Raw genomic sequence first — 24,342 nt, 5'->3', positions numbered from 1 at the left:
CCAAATAGGATAACATTTCATCCTCGCTAATACATTTTCCTTTGTCGCCGTGCTTATTTTTTCATGAGAAGAAAGTGCGGCAGAGAGTTTAAGCTCTGTGCTTCTCAGCCACTTGGGCTCTGCAGAATAAACCGGCGTAGGCAGAAGTTTTATAAATATCCTGAGCATCTTTTGTTGGGAAGCCTCTCTTTCAAAACAGAAAACTGGCGGCTCCAGCATCACTTGGCTTTGAAGCCTGAAATGACAGCAGACATAAAGTACAGTATCTTGAAGCCAAATGTGATATGTACATTGGCTGGAGCAACAAATGTGCAAGGGGGTTCATTTCACAATGTATGCGCAAGAAGCATAAAATGAGACACAGATCAGGGCCAAAGGGGAACTTCTTAGCACTGTGGAAAAATACATTCCCAGCTACTCCAGTGAGTAGATAATTTGCAAACCTACTTTTATTTATATGTCTCTCCTATCTAGAACCACTAAATATGGTAGGCTTTTAAAAATGAAATTTAATTTGCTATAGGGAGCCAGAATGCAAAAAACCCACACAGCTGGTTCTACACATCCGAGGCTGCTTTGGATTTGAGTTTCTTGAATAGCAGCCTCTGCTGATCATAATTCCACATGGCAAACCGCTTTCGAAAGTGATGGGAGCTTTGAAAACCCTTATAATGCAGTACAGTGGTACCTCAGGTTACATACGCTTCAGGTTACATATGCTTCAGGTTACAGACTCCACTAACCCAGAAATAGTGCTTCAGGTTAAGAACTTTGCTTCAGGATGAGAACAGAAATTGTGCTCCGGCGGCGCGGCAGCAGCAGGAGGCCCCATTAGCTAAAGTGGTGCTTCAGGTTAAGAACAGTTTCAGGTTAAGTACGGACCTCTGGAATGAATCAAGTACTTAACCCGAGTTACCACTGTATAAGGATCTACTGCGCAAAAAGGGCAAAGAGGTCAAAAGTTCACCAAGAGTTTGTATACAGTTTTCTTCATTAAATGAAGCACCTTGCATGGTGCGCCATCAAAGTCCTGAGTTATCAACTAGCCAGTCGGGCTTGGGTCAACAGAGCAAGGTGCCCTGAATGCTGTCAGTTAAGCAAGCTAGACCGGGCCTCCCAAGACAGGGATGGAGAAACCCATGTTCTTCAGGATGTTGCAGGACTACAATTCCCATCATTCTTAACCCTTGGCCATAGTGGCTGGGGATGATGCGGTTTGGAATCCAGAGGGCCACAGACTCTCTGGAATACTGTGTCCAGTTCTGGGCTGTTGGCAAGCTGGAACATGTGCAGAGGAGGGCAACCAAAATGATCAAGGGTCTGGAAACCAAGCCTAATGAGGAATGTTTGAAGGAGCTGGTATGTTTAGCCTAGATAAGAGGAGACTGAGAAGAAATAATATAGCTATCCTGAAATATCTAAAGGGCTGTCACAGGAAAGATGGAGCAAGCTTGTTTTTGCCTGGTGGCGGCTAGGGCCTGAACTGATGGATTCAAGTTCCAAGGAGGATGATTCCAACTAAACATCAGAAAGAACTGTTTGAAAGTAAGAGCTGTTCAACAGTGGAACGGACTGCTTCAGGAGGTTGTGAACTCCCTTGGAGGTTTTTAAGCAGAGGTTGGATGGCCATCTGTCATGGATGCTTTGGTTGAGATTCCTGCATTGTAGGGGATGAACTACGTGACCCTCAGTATCCCTTCCAGTTCTCAACCATCATTGTCCTGGTCTGCTTTGTGAGCAAATAGGGGCTATCAACACCAGGGGGAGAATGGGACATGAATAATAGAACCCCGGAATTGGCAGGGGTCAGAGGGTCATCTAGTCCAACCCCCTGAAATGCAGGAATCTCAATGCACTGTCCCCCATCCAATTTGAAACCATACCGGACCCTGCTTAGCAAATGTGCTAGCAGTTTCTTTTTTGCGGCACCACTCACTACAAATGTCTGAGCTGCCCACAGCCATGCCTCTTAGGCATTGTGCAGAGAACGATGCCAGTTTAAAACAGCAGCAGGATCCAGTTTTCTAGACATCTTTATTTAACACACAGGCTGCATTTTGCATTAGGAAAAACCCTCGTTGTTTCTGAAGATCTCGCCCTCTAAATACCTGCGTGCTTTGGCATCAATATAAATCAGTTTTATTGTCTCTTTCTCCACAGCATAAGTAGCGAGTGATTGAATTCCACGGACCTGTAACTGCATTAGCCAGTTCTATCTGAATGAAGAATTTATGATTCAGAGCTTCCTGCTTTCCGATACCTCATGCTTATTTCCTTAACACTCAACACTCCACTTGAGCAAGAGGAGACGTGTGCAAAGGGGTCTGCAGGTGTGTGTCGTCGTCCCCAAAAGCTGGAAGTCCCAGTTCTGGAGCCAGGGCCTGTCCGGAGCCCAAAGCAGGTTATCTCAAAAGCACCACCAGCCATCTATTCTGGAAGTTGGACAGAGGATCAAAGGGCTGGATTCCATCACACTTCCAAACAGATGGACTGTGCGATTGATGGCTGGTGTAGTTCCTGGACTGGGGCTCTCTGCCTGGGGAAATACGCACACACTGTTCACATGCACATTTCTTCCTGTTGGATCAGGGCTCTGCTCACTTCTTTATTCAAATGTGCACAACTGAACTAAAACATTAAAAAGAATAGGAACCAAGCTGGGTGGGAATCTGGGAAAAACTAGTAAATGAGTTAAATACAAAGTGTGGGGTTCAACTAATGGAAGACCACACCAGGACTTCTGTTAGCACAAAAGGGTTCCCCCATGTACCCCCTGAAATCAGCTCTGAGGATAACCCAAAGAACAGTGTAGAGCAGGAGGAGAGATTGATTTATCTGGCTGAAATACAGCGGTACCTCAGTTTTCAAACGTAATCCCTTCCGGAAGACCATTCGGGTTCTGAAACGTTTGAAAACCGAAAACTCAACAGCCGAACGCTAGGCCTCAGGATCTTGCACTCAGCAGAAGCCAATCGGAAGCCGCGTCAGACGTTCGGGTTCCAAAGAATGTTCACAAACCGGGACACTCACTTGCAGGTTTGCAGCATTCGGGAGCCAAAACGTTGGACTCACAAGGCATTCGACTTCCAAGGTACGACTGAATTTACTTCTTGCTTCTCCCCATCTCTGTTCCAGGATGCAGCAGCAACTCAGCCATGCGGATATCAGGTGAAGAGCGCAGCCCCACGACACCGCTATTGCCCACAAGGGCATCAAAGTGCGCACAGTGTTTCAGATCATGGTGGCAAAATCATGTCAGGAGCTACCAAATCTCAAGTTGGGAGACATTCAATTTGTGAACTGCATGTTGCATGACCACTCTGATCTTGGACTGACTCTGCCCATCCAAGGTGACTATTAGGACAGGAAGGACTAGACAGTGGCTTCCTGTTTCTGTAAAGGCTCACTTGGCCAATAATAAGGCCTTCCTGAGTTCTGCCATGTGTCCCTGTATCCTTTGGTTTCTCTTCAGTTCTGACTTGCCTCTTTGTGTGTTCCTTTATTATTAGTTTTCCAAGTTTGTGCATTGATTGCTTCAGGCTATGAAGCAAAGTGGTGTGCATGAACATAAAAATGAGACAAAATACAGAAAGCAATAATAATGCAAGTTCTAAAAATAACTATTATTCCTAAAAGCAAATTACAGTGGTACCTCGGGTTACAGACGCTTCAGGTTACAGACACTTCGGGTTACAGACTTCACTAACCCAGAAATAGTACCTCAGGTTAAGAACTTTGCTTCAGGATGAGAACAGAAATTGCACGTTGGCAGTGCAGCAGCAGCAGCGGGAGGCCCCATTAGCTAAAGTGGTGCCTCAGGTTAAGAACAGTTTCAGGTTAAGAACGGACCTCCAGAACGAATTAAGTTCTTAACCCGAGGCACCACTGTATAAGAATAATAAAACCATTTCTAGGCTGAGTTACGCACCAGACCTTTAAAGAACATTCAATGCACGAGTCCCCCACCCAAAGAACTATGTGAACTGTAGTTTGCTAAGGAGCTGGGAACTGTAGGGGTAAACTACAGCTTCCATATTTTGTTGGGGGGGGTGTTGTTGTGCTTTATAGGTCTAGTGTGTATGCAGCCCTGGAGATATAAAATTATCATTGTTCCTGCCTCCTCATTGGTCTTCATTCTTAATGTGATCACCCTAGCTCCTAGCTCCAGGACTACAGTACCTCAAACTGTTGTCTGTAGCCAAACAATGACAAAATGTCAAAGTCTTGCAACTTCTAACTATTAAGCAAACATTTCAAGCAAAAAAGATGGCAAAAAGGGACTGACCATAAAACATCATTTGCCATATTCTCAGCGCATCTGCAGCAATGGATACCCAACCCTATCTCATTTTTCTGCAGACAAAATATGAAGCCACCAGACCAGATCAAATTGCAGCGTTGAAGTCTGTGCCTTATGCCTTTTTAGCCACAGAATCTGCACAATGAATCTTTAAGGGACGCCACTAGAGGGAGATATGGTCACAGAGACTGCCAGCGTATTAAAATCAGACTGCTGCAAATACTGCTGAGACGAAGTGTGTGTGCCTATGTGTGTAGGGGAATACGACAGTTCATTCATCCTGAAATCTGCATGCAAAAATCCAAGATCTGCTCCCCACACCACACATCAGAAGCTCTGATCAGATACCCTGGTTTCTCTTCAGATCATATATAAATTCAGGCTTGATATTCACGTTTTAAGTTATGAGTGAAGCTCTAGCGTAGGACGCAGAAATCAGCTTTTGAAGATTCTTCCTGGAGGCACAACATTAGAAAGAGCACATCTAGTCCTTTTTATGCGTAATTCAACCATCAAATGCATGTGCTGCCATAATAGTAAACATTCCCTGGAACCATGCTTTCTAAAAGGGTAAAGGGTCCCCTGACCATTAGGTCCAGTCGCAGACGACACTGGGGTTGCGGCGCTCATCTCGCTTTATTGGCCGAGGGAGCCGGTGTACAGCTTCCGGGTCATGTGGCCAGCATGACTAAGCCGCTTATGGCGAACCAGAGCAGCGCACGGAAACACCGTTTACCTTCCCGCCAGAGCAGTACCTATTTATCTACGTGCACTTTGACGTGCTTTCAAACTGCTAGGTTGGCAGGAGCAGGGACCGAGCAACGGGCACTCACCCCGTTGCAGGGATTCGAACCACTGACCTTCTGATCAGCAAGCCCTAGGCACTGTGGTTTAACCCACAGTGCCACCCGCGTCCCTACCATGCTTTCTGCTATTCACTTAATATAAATTTAGCATCAACAGTTGCTGCAAGTCAGTGTACGCAACACTGTCCTAGATGGACCAACAGTCCAACTCAGTATAAGGCAGTTTCCTATGTTACCCAGCTGGCAATGCTTAGGAGTATTCACCACATACGGCTTCAATCACCACATTGCAAGTCTCAAATTTGTCGAGCCAGTTCAATGCATTTAAATAAGGCATGCTAGTTATCTTCCTGTAACTCCCTAGCATCTGGAAAACTAAGAAGTTAAATGAAGAGGGGTTCCCAAGTACGTGGAAAGATTTTTATTTGGAAGTGAGTGGACCTAAAATTCTCAGTTAGGGTGCAAGGAAGCATTATTTGCAAAGTGTGCGATGTTTTGGTAATGTTTGTATAGCCACCAACCTATTTCTCTGCCTCAAAAGGGTAAAAAATGTCACTTATTTTGACACCGATCATCTGAAAGAATCCAATAGGCTAAGAAATGCAGAAACCAGTTCAGGAAGAAAAGCCCTCACTCCACTTCTCTGATTTGCAAAAACATGACAGATTACAAAATTTATGTAACATTTATTTCAACTCTAGTTCAGACCTTTGTTTGTTCGGTCAGAGATTTTTAAGATTCCAGCCATTTGGGAACTTTGCCCACACCAACATGTCTCAAGAATTACCTCTCTCTCCTGGAAAAAACCTGTGCATTAGATTGTGGATCATGCTGTGTTTGTGTACGAATGTTGCCCAGGACTCTTGGACCTCACCATCAGTCACTGCAAACTGATGCTCCACCCTACAAAACGCCTAATTTCCCAGTGATAGCACATTGCAGAGGAGTGGGGCTGGATTGACAGTAACAAGCAACCTGCCTGTTATGTACTGAAGTTCTCACCCTGGGCCAGCAGGGGGATACTGTAGATAGTTTTCACTCAGGTCCACATATGCAAATAGGGGATTGAAAGTGACGTTCAGTGATTGGCTAGTTACATAAAGTTGCTACTGTAACATTGCAGTGGAGCTCTATATAAGCAGGCTGGCTGAACCCTTCAGTTCAGTTCTGTTCTGGCCTGTGAATAAACAAGAGCTGTTTGAAGAATCGCTGTGTCGTCTGATATGTTCACCCACAACTTAACACTGCCATTGCCATGACTTACCTTCTCATGGTGGAAACTCTTTTATTAGTTGAGATTCCTGCATTGCAGGGGGCTGTTCTGAGTTTGAAAAGCACTCAGTCTACCCTACATTTTCCGTTGCATCCTTGAATGACACTGACCCTATACTATCTATGAGCTTCAAACTAGTGTGCAGTGGGGAATAGCTTACTGAACCCATGTTGACATTTCCAGTTAACAAGGAGAAACTATGGGGCTATACTGGCTATGGGGCAGGGACAGCAACAGTGTGACTTTGGGGTAGATCCTTTCCCTTTTCCATTGCACACTTCTATTTGCAGAGTATTTCAGACATTCCATTCACTGGGGACCCTAGTTTTAATTCTTTGCCACTCAGAAAGCTTCAAAAGGAATCCTGGTCTCCCAGCAAAAAATGTGCCACACATCCAACACATGACATTTCTTGGAATAAGCCTTAGAAATGGAATTAGCTGCTTTTCCTGTTTTTGAAAGAAGAAAACAAGGGTGCTCAGTTAGAAATCCTGGCAAAGCGAAATGTATAAATCCTACCTTTTCCGTGTGTGTTTTTGGTGCAAATATTTCATAAAGAATTATGGCGCACAGAGTATATGACAGGTTTATTTATTTGCTTTAGTCTACCTCTTTGGCTTGCGTACTGAAATTCCATGGCTAATCATAAATTATCTGTTGAATTAAGAATATCAGAAAAGTCCTGCATTGTTTTTGCAAGTGTCTAAGTCCAATGCCTCTAACAAGCAAGGTATGGGCGTGATGCCCTGGCCAGCTACTGTTGCTTGTCTCCAGTATTGAGCATCACTGCATCCTTGTTCCAGGTTTTTTAAGCATCTGAAGAAAGTACAACGGTGTGGCCTCTTGTCTGAAGTTACACATGTGCGTAAAACAGTGGTTCACCCAGAAACTGCAATTAATCCAGAATGCGGTAGCTAGACTGGTGACTAGGAGTGGCTGCCGGGACCAAATAACACCGGCCCTGAGAGATCTGCATTGGCTCCCAGTATGTTTCCGAGCACAATTCAAAGTGTTGGTACTGACCTTTAAAGCCCTAAACGGCCTCAGTCCAGTATACCTGAAGGAGCGTCTCCACCCCCATCGTTTAGCCCGGACACTGAGGTCCAGCGCCGAGGGCCTTCTGGCGGTTCCCTCATTGCGAGAAGTGAGGTTACAGGGAACTAGACAGAGGGCCTTCTTGGTAGTGGCGCCCGCCCTGTGGAACACCCTCCCTTCAGATGTGAAGGAAATAAGCAGCTATCTTCTCTTTAAAAGACATCTGAAGGCAGCCCTGTTTAGGGAAGTTTTTAATATTTAATGCTGCATTATTTTTAACACTTGATTGGAAGCCGCCCAGAGTGGCTGGGGAAACTCAGCCAGATGGGCAGGGTATAAATTATAATTATTATTATTATTATTATTATTATTATTATTATTATTATTATCATGCCACACTGGAGTAGCAAGAAGATTCAAGGACATTCAAAGAAACATTTAAACATTTCAGTGTAGTATGGTATCAAAATAATTTGTTTTTATTTGCCGAAGGTGGATAGGTATTTTTTCATAACGACAACAAGTGCATCAAGGTCAATCCTGTTTGTGATCCAGAATCGCCATTCAGACAAAGCGCTGGAGAAGACTCGTTTATAATTGTGTTTTGGGAATGATTCATGTTCTTATGCATTGCTTTATACTTTCTGGGTGTCCCGTGAGCATATTATAAAGTTCTTGTGTTTTGTGCTATAAATCAAACACTGCTGGGAGTTGTTTTTTGTTTCCCAATGTATTTCTTATGAATAAAAAAAATGGTGCGGTGCAAGCAAATTTTTATTTTCAAAGTGTGGCCCAGAGGGGGGAAAGTTTGAGAACCACTGGCGTAAACGGTCTATTGTGTTGTGGGTGCAGGGGGTTATTTTAGAATGAGAAGAGGAGGAGACACAACTCACTAGGACAGTACATCCTTTGCAGATGTAAGGTCTTGAGTTCAATCCTTGCTATCTCCAGTTAAAAGGATCAGGGAGCAGTTGATGAGAAAGCCCTCTCCCTGGGACTATGGAGAACAGCTGCCAGCGTTAGGAACTGAGATATGAAAGCTAGGAGCATTATGGGCCTAGGCTATGGGCGTCACAACTGAGTGTCTAGGCTGAAAATGAATGAACTGCAGCTAAAATCTTACGTTCATTTTTCTCATGGTCTGGTCCTCATCTGAAGACTTCAAAAAACAAAGTCATACTTCCCTGTCCCACCCCCACCCCACCCCTAATATTGTCAAGGGGGTCTCTTCTCCAGTCTTCAGAGAGTGGCTGGAAGTGGGGAGGCAGAAAAAGACCCTCCTTTCCTTCCACTCTGCAGTTTTAATCTGAAATCTTAGGTGCAGTACTGCACCCAGAACTCAGAAACCGCTCGCGCTAATGAAATTCGCTGTCACAAAACTAGAACAATGAGAATTTTGAACGCTGCCAGTAAGAGTGTGCAATACTGGAGAAATAGTCTGGCCTGCTGTAAGGCAGTTTCCTATGTACTGGGGTAGGGGAGGAACCTGCACAAACATATTGGAAGTACAGTGGTACCTCGGGTTACATACACTTCAGGTTACAGATGCTTCAGGTTACCGACTCTGCTAACCCAGAAATAGTACCTCGGGTTAAGAACTTTGCTTCAGGATGATAACAGAAATTGTGCTCCGGCGGCGCGGCAGCAGCGGGAGACCCTATTAGCTAAAGTGGTGCTTCAGGTTAAGAACAGTTTCAGCTTAAGAAAGGACCTCTGGAACGAATTAAGTACGTAACCAGAGGTACCACTGTATACAACCTTCCTCCCCCCATGTTTACACTGTAGAAGTTTATAGCACAATCCCAGGACATCAGTCTGTGGCCAGGAGATTTGCTGCCAGTCAGTGTAGACAATGAAGGCGCTTCCCCACTTAACGAGCATTCAACTTGCACGCAGTCACATAGACGTGTAGCACCAGAAAATAATTACCGTATTTTTCCAAGACTAGGGTTTTTTCCCTTTAAAATGTCAAAAATTAACCCGTTCCGGTACTTCCGGGTTTTGGCGGTCAGTAACCCCAAGAAACACAACCTGAAGCGGTATGACTGTATATGCAATTTCACGTATATGCACAGTACCTGGGAATGTAACCCCCGAGTTAAGTGGGGAGGTGCCTGTATACATGAATACATATCTATTGATTTCACACAGGTGCCTCAGAGGATCTTACGCAGAGGCTGTGCCATACGAGCAAAGAAGGTAGAGAAATTACTGAGTCACCACATATGTTAAGACAGCAACCTCCTACAGAAAAATCTAAGCAGCGTATGTCTATTTCTATGGAGTACAGAACTTAATGGGCTGTGTTCTCACAGAAGCTTGTCTTTAAAGGAGGGCACTATTTTATTTTATTTTATTTTATTTTATTTTATTTTATTTTATTTTATTTTATTTTATTTTATTTTATTTTATTTTATTTTATTTTATTTTATTTTATTTTATTTTATTTTATTTTAAAAGGTAAAGGGCATTGAAGAGCAGCAGGGCACTGGATGTGACATTCCCTTGCAACCCACACCTGTTAAGAAGGAAGATGAAATTAAGTCCAAGTAGCACATGTCAGTGCTCTAAGCCCAGAGGGAAGTGTCAGATCAAATAAGGAGAATGCAAAGCTCTTTAACAGAAAGAAAAAAAGACTTTACTCCTAAAGTACTTTGACACGCACAGGCTGCTCTTTTCTTTTCAGATCTGATTCCTCTTTCAATCAGGTTTCCCCTGCAACTCCTCCAGACCCTCCGCAGCATTCATTCCTATATTTGCATTATTCGGTGGCATTTGTGGGCAGCCTCAAGACAGCCCACCGGCCATTGCATGCAGGCCCGGCGCAATGGGGCAAGGCGTGTTCCCTAATTCAGCCCCACCCCCAAGATGCTAGAGTCACTGGGGGAACATCCCTAAAAGGGCCCCAAACCATCTCGGCTGCTTTGGGGACCTCGATAGTTTTCTGAGCACATCCTCGACTCTTTGCAAGCATAAAATGTTTCCTATTCCTATGCCCAGTCCTTACTGGGCTCAACACTAAGACAGCACAGGAATCTGTGGAAAGCCAATAGGATTCAGTACTCTGTCCTTGCCGCATGCCCAACTCCTATTGGAGACCTGAAGGAGTATTAGCACACAAAACTGCACCGGACGTTTTCCCCACCCAACGCCTGCACCGATTGTTCATCTAGCTCCAAAACAGTGAATACTACAAGCCAGTGGAGTGAGTGGTGGCAGTGATGAAGCCTTCTTTCTCTTTCCTCAAGACATCTGTAAGCAGGCTTTGGAAGCACTTCCAGCTGTATCCCCGTTTACGCTAACGAAACCCACATTTTGGATCCCTGGTGATGGCAGTGGAACATTTGCGGTTTCTGCCTTGTTGATCAAAACATACCAGATGCACTACTATATCAGTATGGGATAGTGCAGCCTTCCTCAACCTGTGGGTCCCCAGATGTTGTTGAACTACAACTCCCATCACCCCTAGCTAGCAAGGCCAGAGCTCAGGGATGATGGGAGTTGTAATCCAACAACATCTGGGGACCCACAGGTTGAGAACCGCTGGGATAGTGCATGGATGGAAAATGGCTCATTTAAGATCGCTACCTAGGTAGAGAAAAGGGATGTGGGTGGCACTGTTGGTTAAACCACAGAGCCTAGGACTCGCCGATCAGAAGGTCGGCGGTTCAAATCCCCATGACGGGGTGAGCTCCCGTTGCTCGGTCCCTGCTCCTGCCAACCTAGCAGTTCGAAAGCACGTCAAAGCGCAAGTAGATAAATAGGTACCACTCCAGCGGGAAGGTAAACGGCGTTTCCGTGTGCTGCTCTGGTTCACCAGAAGCGGCTTAGTCATGCTGGCCACATGACCCGGAAGCTGTCTGTGGACAAACGCCGGCCAGTAAAGCGAGATGAGCGTCGCAACCCAAGAGTCGGCCACGACTGGACCTAATGGTCAGGGATCCCTTTACCTTTACCTAGGTAGAGAGATGGTTTAAACACAATGATTTTGCATGCCAACCAAGTTTATTTAAACCTCCTACCTTGCACCACTGATATCGACTCCAACCATCAATTGTCCATTCAGCGAAAGGATCTCATCTCGCAAGCGAACCTTTCCACATTTCCCCGCAGGGCTGTTTTTCTTTAAGTCGGTGACCCAGATGCTTCCGACGTCCAGCACAGGACCCTTATGGCCCTTCCTCTTCCTCCCCACTCTCCTCTTTTCACCATAGTCCCCCAGAGCAGGGATGTTCCCAAAACTTAGGCCGAGCGCCTCTGTCTTTCCTGGATCCTTGGTCAGGTATAGTGTGCAGATCTCCATATCCACAAAACAAGTACCATGTTGCAGTTTGGCCTCCTCTATTGGGAAGTTGAGATGGATATATTCCCTCAGCTTCTTAATGGCAGAGTGGCAAAGTCTGTGTTCTGGCTCCTCCACGTCCTCCTTCAGATGATTTTGGAGCCACCGGTAAAGGATGGGAAGAAACAGCACGGCGTTCTCCGGAGTGATGGGCATTGTGGCCACGGCAGGGTCCCATTACGTGATGAACTTGTTCTTGGATTGGGTGGTCGAGATTTGATCAACGCACCTTTCGGGATCAAGGTAGTTCTGCGCTTCATCAGCCACCATACTGAGGGAAACCGAAAGTAAGGGAAGGAGCCCGAAGTAAAATAATAGGAATGAAAAAGTTCTCTCTTTTCTGCCGGTTTAGCCAAAGATAACAGAGCAGGCTTTTTAATTAAAAAGAATGAACACAATGGCTCTGGAGAATTCAGCGAGAAGAGGAAGGAAGCAGAGGTTTGGCTCTTTCCACAGCTGTCCGCACAGAAATCGCTGAGGCACTCGCTGCTCCACCAGCAGAGACCATAATTGCTCCTCCGCATTCATCAACACCTGCTTGACCTAGAAAGGGGGAAACAACACAGTTAAAACCATAATTCTCACTCTCAAATAAAGGATTTGAGAGCTGTCTGCAATGCTCATTAATGAGAAAGCTTTCCTTAACGTTATTCTCTTTTCTCGTTAATTCTATAATCTGTTTTTCTATTCATTTGTGTGTTTTTAAAATACACTCTTGGGTTATCAGTCATGTTCTGGAAAGAGTACAGAAGAGGAACACAAGCAGGAATACAAGGAAATGTTTATACAGTGGTACCTTGGGTTACATACGCTTCAGGTTACATATGCTTCAGGTTACAGACTCAACCCAGAAATAGTACCTCGGGTTAAGAACTTTGCTTCAGGATAAGAACAGAAATCGTTCTCCGGCGGCACGGCAGCAGCGGGAGGCCTCATTAGCTAAAGTGGTACCTCAGGTTAAATACAGTTTAAGGTTAAGAACGGACCTCCGGAATGAATTAAGTTCTTACCCCGAGGTACCACTGTAGTAGATTTGGGATGTGCAAGGGAGGGGGGATACAGGAAGGGAACAGTTGACTGAGAAAGTGAAAGTCCTTGTACTAACGAGACTTTGAATACAACCCGTTATTGTTTTCTCTTTCTCTGAATAATTTTGGCAAAAAAATAAATAAATTACAATTTCCCTGCAAATCTGCATTTTCTATCTTTCTTTTCACTTCATATTATCCTCAAATAGCTGAATGAGGAAAGTGCCCTAACAGTTTCAAGAAAGCTACCTTTGACCTTGCAAAGAGAGATACAGAGGGGTCTTTGAATTGGCACCAAGTCTAGCGCTGAAAGGAGAAGAATAACATCTAAAAGGCGGGCATACATGAAGAAGAACAATGCAACGCTAATATTTCTCAAGATTACTTTATTAAACGAGTCCCAGAGCATTTTGGGATATCCTGATTACATGCAAAGTTTTGTTTCATCCCGTCCTAACAAATTGAGCTCTTCCTTCCTTTTACGTCCCTCCCAGCGGAGTATCGAAAGAATCCTCAGTACCAATTTCCTGCCTTATAGAAAGAGAATTTTTTTAAAAAAGAAGAAGATGAAAGTAATTACAATGCCCATTGCTGACTCTTCAAGATCTGATTTATTTGCATACATTCTTCAGATACTATTTTTGAAAGATTGTGTATTAGACACATCCAAAGCTCAGCCCATTTTGACATTGTTTTTTAATGTGTTGTTCACCTTCCTCAAAAGGGCAGGCTGTGCTTTAGCTAATGCTAGAGCTTCTGGAAGGCCAAACCAGGTGAGACACCATTCACGAAATATAGACATTACATGAAAAGGCTTCTTAAACTCAGTTGGTGGTACAGGGACAGATAATCTGGATGGGAACCCTGCCATTGGAAGTGAAGAGAACTTGATTTTTTTGCCCTCTGCTGCAGTCCCAACGTGGAGTCAGTCTTCCATGCTATTTACATTGGGGGAAATCACCCACCGAAGCAGATGGCAGCTCCCCCAGGCATCTACTAGATTGGGACCACAGTAGAAAGTAAAAGGTTAAGGCTCGTGACCTCGTGCACACCTGTTCCCAAGCCAAATCAGATGCCCCACCTATGGTTAGATGTAGATGTGGTTCTTCAGAACACTGAACAGCTGAAGACCTCTTTGTGAAGACCTCTTTGTAACCAGAATACAATATTTGCATTTACTCCATCATCACAGATTTGCTAATTTCGTCAAAGGAAGAATAACATTTGCATGTGACCACTCTTAGAAAGTAAACATGAAGAATCTGGAAATATTAGGGATCAAAAAAGTTCTGGCACATCTGCAAATGTGCTCAATTCCTTTCCCAAGCCCTTCCTGTGGGAAAAGTTCACATTAATAAAGTTGCTTATGAAACAAACAAACAAAAAACCCCAACCCTTACGGATTTCTTCCAAGGGCTCATGAATTCTAATTTCAAAACACACATCGAGGGCTTAAGTTTCTGGTGATTTTTTTCAGTCTGAATTTTACGTATGACAAAAATCTGAATAGAGAACTTTACATAGGATCATGGACACTTTTCAGTGAGGGAATCAAGAAAACACCTGTGGAGGCATAGAATACACTGGTTTTAAATCAGGATGTGGAAATGGAATGATGGTATTGTTTTGTTTTAATTTTGTTTCCACTGTATTTTGTGGCAATGCTGGGGCAATTGACCATGCTGGCAATTTTAAGGATTTGGGGTGTTTCCCACTGGTGCTTTTTATGCTGCTCAGTTGCTGTTTAGTTGTGTAGTATAGCCTGCCACTTTGTGAAGGTATTTGCTTTAAAATTGGGATATAAATCTACTAATTAGATGTCTCAATTAAATCTAAAGGTAAAGGTAAAGGAACCCCTGACCATTAGATCCAGTCATGACCGACTCTGGGGTTGCAGCGCTCATCTTGCTTTATTGGCCGAGGGAGCTGGTGTACATGACTAAGCCACTTCTGGTGAACCAGAGATGCCGTTTACCTTCCCACCGGAGCGGTACCTATTTATCTACTTGCACTTTGAGGTGCTTTCGAACTGCTAGGTTGGCAGGAGCAGGGACCGAAAGACGGGAGCTCACCCCGTCCCAGGGATTTGATTAAATCTAGCTTATTATAAATTACATCAGCATCAACCCAGTCCTTGCAGACATCCAAAATGCCTGAAGACAGTCAGGTTGTGCATCCATAGCAGAGATCAGAGGGAAAATGACCACTGGGGAGCATCTGCAGCAGCACAACCAGATGCCTTCATCTGCCCCAACAAAGCATGTCTTTCCTGTATCAGTCCCTACAGCCGCCGGCGCAGCAACCTTCCAAAGGTTCAACTTCGCTCCCAAAAGGCACATTCCTCCATTGTCTCCCAAGACAGAGGTATGCCAACAAAGTATTCATTACATTTTATTATCATTTTTTATACATAAAGTATCTATAAATGCAATAAACTGGAATTCCACATCAGGTAATTGCATGCCTCAATCACCATCACTGTTACTTGCTTTTCCAAAACCGACTTTCCTTCCTATTCATATCTAGGATACTGATTATAAACGGATACTCTTGGGGTCCCTTCCGACAATTCTTTGATCCTATGAAATGCAAGGGGGTTATTTCTTTTTTATACAGTGGAACCTCAGTTGTTGAAAACTTTGGAATTCAAATCTTTCAGTTTCTAACACCAGCAACCTGGAAGTGAATGCTTCCATTTTCGAACAGCTTCTGAGGCACATTTCTCCATTTTTTCAATTGATTTTGCCGACCGGCAATTGCGCCTCAGTTGTCGAACGTTTTGGAAGTTGAATGGTCTTCCAGAACAGAATACATTTGACAACAGAGGTTCCACTGTACTACTTCCAAAACACACACACACACAAAATCAATCTAAGAACCCTAGAAGAGGTGTGGTAGATTTTGAAGTGAAGAAGTTTGTTCTCATAGCTCCCAGTGTTACTCTCCCAACGAGAGTCAAATAATACATCCATTCTCTCTCTCTCTCTTATATACACAAATACTCTGGAAAACAGCAGTGCCTAGCATAATACCCAGTACTTTAGGATCAGCATGACTGCAATCCTTAACATAGTTTCCTGGGCATAAGCTCCATTGAACTCGCGGCTGTTTACTCCTAACTACATAGCTTCTGTCTGTAAAACACACTGAGTTTGAACAAAAGATCTTCAGCCAGCTGAAATGAAGCCTTTAGCTTTTAATTAGAAGTGCAAACCACCTTGCAAAGGATAAGTGTTACTATTTATAGGAACCCCGGTCTAAGAACAGAAAGCAAAGTATGCAGGCTTTGCCTTATTATTTTTTCTCATTCTCGCCTCTATGCTCCTCTGTCACAAACAATAGTGAAAGTTTAAAGCCTCTTCATCGTCTCATTCACTTGCCAGTACACTAGGCTCTGGGAGATGATGTCATTGTTCCCGCTCTGAAAAAAAGCCCCAGAGCTGTACTCCCTTGCAATTTCCCCTCTATGGGTGGGTGGGGGGGAGAGAGATTTCAGTCTGAGGACTGAACTCCTTCACATGAGATCTTCTGGGGCCTCACACGGGTGGTGGGCATCGCTGCAGGGGGCTGGCATCAGTTGGGTAACAGACGTGACTCTTACTTCTTTAAAGCTGGCTAATATTCCAGACAGGGACGCGGGTGGCGCTGTGGGTTAAACCACAGAGCCTAGGACTTGCCAATCAAAAGGTCGGTGGTTCGAATCCCCGCGACGGGGTGAGCTCCTGTTGCTCGGTCCCTGCTCCTGCCAACCTAGCAGTTTGAAAGCACATCAAAGTGCAAGTAGATAAATAGGTACCGCTCCGGCAGGAAGGTAAACAGTGTTTCCGTGCGCTGCTATGGTTCGCCAGAAGCGGCTTAGTCATGCTGGCCACATGACCCGGAAGCTGTACGCCGGCTCCCTCAGCCAATAAAGCGAGATGAGCGCCGCAACCCCAGAGTCGGTCACGACTGGACCTAATGGTCAGGGGTCCCTTTACCTTTAATATTCCAGATATACACACCTAAACCTCAGTCCAGGCGAGCAAGACGCGTTAGCAACAGTTCAATGACACTTTCCTAGGAAGACTGGATGCTGCCTTTTGCAGAGTCAGGTCATTGGTCTCAGTAGGGCTGAGCTCAGTAGGACTGGACGGTATATTGACAGATCGTTCAAAACCAATTTCAAGTCCATATCATGATATTGGTTTCTTTTCTTTTCTTTTTTTACTTGGGGGGATCTACACACAGGGAAAACCCGACTATAAAGAAGTCAGAAATTAAATCGTCAAAACAAAAAGAAAAAACTATGTAAAAATAGCACAGAATTTTATTTTATTTTTTGCTCTGGAACATCATCTGGTGTTCCATGTTTATAATGCATTCAAAGCATTGTTTTTTTGACTAATGTAGCTGAGATCTGGACAATATATTGCAAATCAGGGGTGCGGGTGGTGCTGTGGTCTAAACAACTTAGCCTCTTGGGCTTGCTGATCAGAAGGTCGGCAGTTCGAATCTGCACAACAGGGTGAGCTCCCGTTGTTCTGTCCCAGCTCCTGCCAACCTAGCAGTACAAAAGAACGCCAGTGCAAGTAGAGAAATAGGTACAGCTGCGGGGGGGATGTAAACAGCGTTTCCGTGCACTCTGGTTTCTGTCACGGTGTCCCATTGAACCAGAAGCGGTTTAGTCATGCTGGCCACATGACCCAGAAAGCTGTCTGCAAACAAACACCAGCTCCCTCGGCCTGAAAGCAAGATGGGCGCCACAACCCCATAGTCGCCTTTGGCTGGACTTAACTGTCCAGGGGTCCTTTACCTTTATTGCAAATCATGATGTATGCAAAAATCACAATGTGGGGGAAACCGTGAAGCCAACCCTCCTCTCGATTCCTGCGACCCGTTAACCCTGCCGGCTCAGCGGCAAATCACAAGAGCAGGACCGGCAAAAATCACAATGCAGGAAAAACCATGAAGACAGACAATGCTTCTACATAGTTCCATCCTTATTTCAAACTTAGGGAAGTTTGATGTATTACAGTATTTTAATATTTTTTGTGGAAGCCGCCCAGAGTGGCTGGGGAAGCCCAGCCAGATGGGCGGGGTATAAATAAATGATGATGATGATGATGATGATGATGATGATTATCTTATTCTTATTCTTATTCTTATTATATTGGTATACCATGATGTTTAGCTGGTGATATATCACAATGATGAAAACCAGATATCGCCTATCCCTAATGCTGACTAGAACCATTTCCATGGATTTTGAAGCATCATGCCGTATCATAAGGTGCTCTCACAAGTCACCTCAAGATTTGCCATGTGGGCCTGAGGGGGGTGGTATTTGATCTCTGAATGTGCGGAACTAGCTGCACAGAGCCTGGCACCCCAGACGCTGAACTCAATCAACAGCTCTCTTGAACTGTGGGAAGACAAAAGACTAGTAAAAATTATTACCAGCTGCAACGAGATGGACTTCCAACATAAATACTTCCAAAATCTATTAATGTAATTGCCCTCAATTTGATCCGATCATCACAAGGCTGGAAACAGTTTTCTAGCGATTGGCTGTAAGGGTTCATCAGCATCAATGCCAAACAAGACTTTCAGAGGAATGGTTGGACTTAAAGATATTATCTTTATTGACAATTTCCAGTGCGTTGTCCCCCCCGCGCCCATGTCAGCACAAGTTAATAAAAAATATTCATCATTATGCACATTCATTTCGGCCTAATACTGTGGTCCACTGAACATAGCAAACAGTGCTGCATTCATAGCATATAGCAGCCTTTGGCAACCTGGTACCTTCCATGTTTTGGGCTACAACTCCCATCAGTGCATGGTTGGAGCACTACTAGCCTGGTCTTGGGTAAAGACCAACAGCAGCTCTAAAGTAAAGGTAAAGGGACCCCTGACCACTAGGTCCAGTCGTGACCGACTCTGGGGTTGCGACACTCATCTCGCTTTATTGGCCGAGGGAGCCGGCGTACAGCTTCTGGGTCATGTGGCCAGCATGACTAAGCCGCTTCTGGAGAACCAGAGCAGCGCACGGAAACGCCGTTTACCTTCCCACCGGAGCAGTACTTATTAATCTACTTGCACTTTGACGTGCTTTCGAACAGCTAGGTTGGCAGGAGCAGGGACCGAGCAATGGGAGCTCACCCCGTCGCGGGGATTCGAACCGCCAACCTTCTGATCGGCAAGTCCTAGGCTATGTGGTTTAACCCACAGCGCCACCTGCGTTCCTATAAAAGAAAAGAGAAATGAATCCCCATACACATGTCTGGGTTGAAGTTGAATCGTGGGTCTGGAAAGGCTGAAGACGACAGCATGTCTAATGCACAGAGAAGCATAAGCTGCCCCGTTCTTTTAGATGGGAAAGCACAAAATAAATAGGGAAAGAGCTGTAGCTCAGTGGTAGATCGTCTGCTTTGCATGCAGAAGGTCCCAGGTTCAATTTGCAGGACCCCCAGGTGGGGCTGGGAATGCTTCCAGTCTGAAATGTGAGAGAGGCACCATCAGAACACTAAATTAGGTCTGAACTCTGTGCAGAGGCCGCTTCCCTATGTACCTACGTTCACAGATCCTGCTTCTAATCAAAAGCTCATGGAGAATGAAAAGCTTCTGTGGCAGATGCAAGGTTTTAGCTGCTAAGGGAAGACATCTGAACACACATTCATGTGTTGCTTTCAAGGCAGCACATGACACCACTTCCATCACACTTTAAATTGCTGCATATGTCTTCATCCTGAAAGAATTCTGTGGCTTCAAACCATTTTCTTAACTTTGCAAATACAGTGGTACCTCAGGTTAAGGACTTAATTTGTTCCGGAGGTCCGTTCTTAACCTGAAACTGTTCTTAACCTGAAGCACCGCTTTAGCTAATGGGGCCTCCTGCTGCCGCTGCACCGCCAGAGCACGATTTCTGTTCTCATCCTGAAGCAAAGGTCTTAACTCGAGGTACTATTTCTGGGTTAGCAGAGTCTGTAACCTGAAGCGTATGTAACCCGAGGTACAACTGAACCTGAATTGGTTTGATGAACTGCCCACAGAGTTTGGACAAGCAAGCAGTTGTGTGTGCGGCATAGTTGTTGTTTAGTCATTTAGTCGTGTCCGACTCTTTGTGACTCCATGGACCAGAGCAAGCCAGGCACTCCTGTCTTCCACTGCCTCCCGCAGTTTGGTCAAACTCATGCTGGTAGCTTCGCGAACACTGTCCAACCATCAAAACAAAAAAAATTCCTTCCAGTAGCACCTTAAAGACCAACTAAGTCAGTTCTTGGTATGAGCTTTCGTGTGCATGCACACTTCTTCAGATACCTATCTGTAACTGTCCAACCATCTCGTCCTCTGCCATCCCCTTCTCCTTGTGCCCTCCATCTTTCCCAACATCAGGGTCTTTTCCAGGGAGTCTTCTCTTCTCATGAGGTGGCCAAAGTATTGGAGCCTCAGCTTCAGGATCTGTCCTTCCAGTGAGCACTCAGGGCTGATTTCCTTCAGAATGGAGAGGTTTGATCTTCTTGCAGTCCATGGGACTCTCAAGAGTCTCCTCCATAATGTGTGGCATTACTCTGCTCATTTGCACACAAGCTTTTCCTAGCAATGTGTAAGGCACATGTCCCAAATGGCTCTGATTTGATGTTGTGAGGCTGTGTGGTTTCTCTTAAAGGCTAACCTTAAGGAACCTACAAAGAGTAGGCTTCCCATTCCAGGAGCGAAGGGGTGAGGCTATTACTGCCTTCACACCCGGATTTCAGAGCTGTTTACTCTCCTGGTTTTCAAATCCATGCGTCACCTTTAATGAACTTAGGGTGTGAGCTTTGTTGGGTGGAATGCAAATTCACTTATCCTCCTGAAAACCTTTCCACCCATTTCTGTGTGGAGCAAGAATTCCTCAAGCGGCTTTCACAAAGAGGCACTTAAATAGGCTTGCACTGATCTATTTAAATGAGTAGATTAAAACCAAAGGAAGCTTTAGTTGAACAATCAATGAAGGGGAACTTTAATAGGTTAGGGCAGAGGGTTAGCAGGGCACATTTTTGTTGAATACTTGAAATAAAAAAAGATTGCCTTTCCTTTCAACAGTAGATTGTGTCCATATTTATTAAGCTTTTCTCTCCAAAATCTCAAAAACGAATCCATATTGAGATGCTGGTGAAAAGTAAATCTATTCAAATGTAATTTAATCAGGGGACAAATAATCAACTAAGGTTGCAAACCTACGTACACTGATATGGGAGTAAGCCACATTGAACTCAGTTGAGCTTACCTCTGAGCAGACATATCAAGGCTTTCACTCTAAATACATTTTATTTTATTTATTTATCACATTAATAATCCATCCTTCCTGCAAGGTGGCACACATACTTCCATTTTTATCCACACAACAACTCTGTGAGGTAGGTTAGGCTGAGAGATGGTGTCTGCCCCAAGATCACCCAGTGAGCTTCCTGTTTGAGTGGGAATTTGAACCCTGGTCTCCCGGGTCCAAGCCAACACTCTAACCACTGCACCACACTGGCTCTCTTATCAATGGCTGAAGTGCCTGCATTTTCTGTAGCCCTGTTGAGGTGTTACTGCCTTGAACAAGGAATGTCAATGCATGTAGGGGTTGTGGGGCCATGCACAATGCCCCAGCCCCACACGTCCTGCATTGAGCATGTAGGTCTGAAAAGAGGAGAAACTTCTATGTATGTTCAGCCAAGTGAGCTTAGAAGTCTCTCCATGGTCCATGCATGACCAGAGTTCCTGACGGTGAATCTTCCAAGCACATTCAGCCAAATGCATCCACCCTTCAGATCTTCCCACTCAGAAAGGGAGGCATGGAGTGGAGCAAGCGGGGTGGTGCAAAAGGGCTTGTCAAGTATAATTATTTAATTGACACTGAAATCGGGAATGCCTAAATGTGTATTACTGAAGGTTTTAATGTGGGGAAATTCCACTTAAGTATACTAAGTGGTCTCTGAACTCATGATGGGTTGATAATTAACTGTTGTTCTCTGCTAGCTAGAACTTGAGTGTTTAACCTTAGTTCACAATTGCAAATTCATAATCTTGGAAGGGTGGTGGCTGAGTCTTTGTTCTTGGGGTCTGTGGAAGTAAGGACGTGTAAATGACCCTCTCTAGTGAGTGAATACAGCTCCAGGCAAAATGGAGACTGTAAGGAGAGACACAGCTCAGATTTGAGATCTGTTTGGAATATTTCATATTTTATAAGAAGCTGAACCTGTGCTGGAATTGCACATGATCCTATGGATATTTTGGATATACCATTTGCTGTTTTTTGTTCTGTTTTGAAGAAAGTTCTGGAAGTGAAGCTTTAATTAAACTGATGAGCTTTGACAATGTTTTATTTCCAAAAGGAGTCTGTTTTTGTGCATCCAGTCGCTTCAGGTTATGCAATATTAGTATCTGCAATAGCATTTGCATTTCTTGTTCAGGCCTAAACACCTGAGCAGGGCTCTGGTCTGTGTGACATTAAACTAAAGTACACAATGCACACTCAAACACCAACACAATTTTGAACCCTTAGAAGGAGCACAGCTACTATTTTCTAGTTCAGGGAGGCATACAGTGAAGCCAAACAGACCATATACTGCGTTTATCATTTTCCTGCCTTGGAAAGAGGTGCTCACCATATTTATAAGTTCCAAGTGTGCTTTGAAACCCAGTCATTTTAAAAAAATAGTTTACCACCACCTCTCCAGGTTTATGAGAACATAACAGGCCAAAACACCTTAGTGAATGATGTCAAGCCTTAAATGTTACTCTCCAAGTCAATCTTTTTAGAGCCGACAGGAAAAGCTTAGCAGATGATCACAGATCCATTTAGTCCAGTATCCTGTTCCCAAGAGTTGCAAGCCAGATGCTTCTAGGAAGTTCATAAGCAGGGCAAAAGCCATTTCTTGCCCTCAACAAATAAGATTTGGGTGAAACCAGTGAAGGAATTCTGTATGGCTAAGTGAGAGATGGACCATAAAGAAAGCTGATCACCAAAGAATTGATGCTTTTGAATTATGGTACTGAAGGAGGCTCTTGAGAGTCCCATGGACTGCAAGAAGACCAAACCTCTCCATTCTTAAGGAAATCAGCCCTGAGTGCTCACTGGAAGGACAGATCCTGAAGCTGAGGCTCCAATACTTTGGCCACCTCATGAGAAGAGAAGACTCCCTGGAAAAGACCCTAATGCTGGGAAAGATGGAGGGCAAAAGGAGAAGGGGACGGCAGAGGACGAGATGGTTGGACAGTGTTCTCGAAGCTACCAGCATGAGTCTGACCAAACTGCGGGAGGCGGTGGAAGACAGGAGTGCCTGGCGTGCTCTGGTCCATGGGGTCACGAAGAGTCGGACACAACTAAATGACTAAACAACAACAACAAAGTTTGTGCTCATGCGTGCAGAAGTAGGAATCAGCTTTAAATCTTTGGTTTTCATCTTGCCTCTTATTCTTGGATTTGGTGTTACATTATCAACAACATGCGGTTTTAATTACGTACATGCAGCCAGAGGCCTATATTCAGCAGATGCATAATTAGAAATCCTAATAAGAAACAAGAAAAACACAGCACAAATACGGACAGCTTACAATGTTGTCCCGGCAGACATGAGAGGACCTCTCCTTCCTTTCCTCCTCTGCAACCCCACAGAAACACCCAGTCTGTTCCAGAAGGTTCCCTTACTTTCTATAATAGGTAAAAGGTAAAGGACCCCTGGATTGTTAAGTCCAGTCAAAGGAAACCATGGGGTCCAGCGCTCATCTCGCTTGCATGGCGTTTGTCCATGGACAGCTTCCCAGATCAAGTGGCCAGAATGACTAAAAAGCTTCTGGCGCAACGGAACACCATAAAGGAAACAGAGTGCATGGAAACACTGTTTACCTTCCCGCTGCAGCGGTACCTATTTATCTACTTGCACTGGTGTGCTTTCAAATTGCTAGGTTGGCAGGATCTGGGACAAAGCAATGGGAGCTTACTCTATTGCGGGGATTCGAACCGCCAACCTTCCGATTGGCAAGCCCAAAAGGTTCAGTGGTTTAGACCACAGCACCACCCGCATATTAGGGGTACACAGAGAGCTGTGGAAGAGAAGAGGGGAAAGGTAAACATCACTTATGCGAACCAAAGTCTGTTATGCAGGCAGGCCAACTCTGTTGAATGCCACCCTATACAGTGGTACCTCGGGTTACAGACGCTTCAGGTTACAGACTCCGCTAACCCAGAAATAGTACATCAGGTTAAGAACTTTGCTTCAGGATGAGAACAGAAATTGCACAGCGGCAGCAGGAGGCCCCATTAGCTAAAGTGGTACCTCAGGTTAAGAACAGTTTCAGGTTAAGAACGGACCACCAGAACAAATTAAGTACATAACCAGAGGTACCACTGTACTAGGTGTGGGAACTGGATCTGCGCTTTAAAAAAAAAAAATCCACACCAAAAAGTACACATATTTCAATGTGTACTTACAATTTTTTTTTGCACACGTTTTCTCCCAAATCACACATTTCTAAATTTTCCAACCCCTTCCAAATCATATGTAGCTGGAAGGAGGGGAGGACCATGATTTATACATGCAGACTTTGCA

General features: G+C 44.5%; 1 protein-coding gene across 2 annotated transcripts in view; it reads right to left on the bottom strand.

Moving 5' to 3' along the window:
* PDZD2 (PDZ domain containing 2) overlaps positions 1-24,342 on the bottom strand; it is a 230,729-nt gene that overhangs the window by 157,529 nt on the left and 48,858 nt on the right. For both annotated transcript variants that reach the window (XM_083702529.1, XM_083702530.1), the window contains exon 2: positions 11,437-12,299. In XM_083702529.1, coding sequence (XP_083558655.1) covers positions 11,437-11,912 — 476 coding nt within the window. In that variant the 5' untranslated portion in view covers positions 11,913-12,299. The remainder of the gene's footprint in view (positions 1-11,436; positions 12,300-24,342) is intronic.

The sequence above is a fragment of the Podarcis gaigeae genome, assembly GCF_964106915.1.
Source record: "Podarcis gaigeae genome assembly, chromosome: 11".
Taxonomy (NCBI): domain Eukaryota; kingdom Metazoa; phylum Chordata; class Lepidosauria; order Squamata; family Lacertidae; genus Podarcis; species Podarcis gaigeae.
The sequence above is the reverse complement of the archived record's forward strand: the minus strand, read 5'-3'. Positions and strand labels throughout refer to the sequence as shown.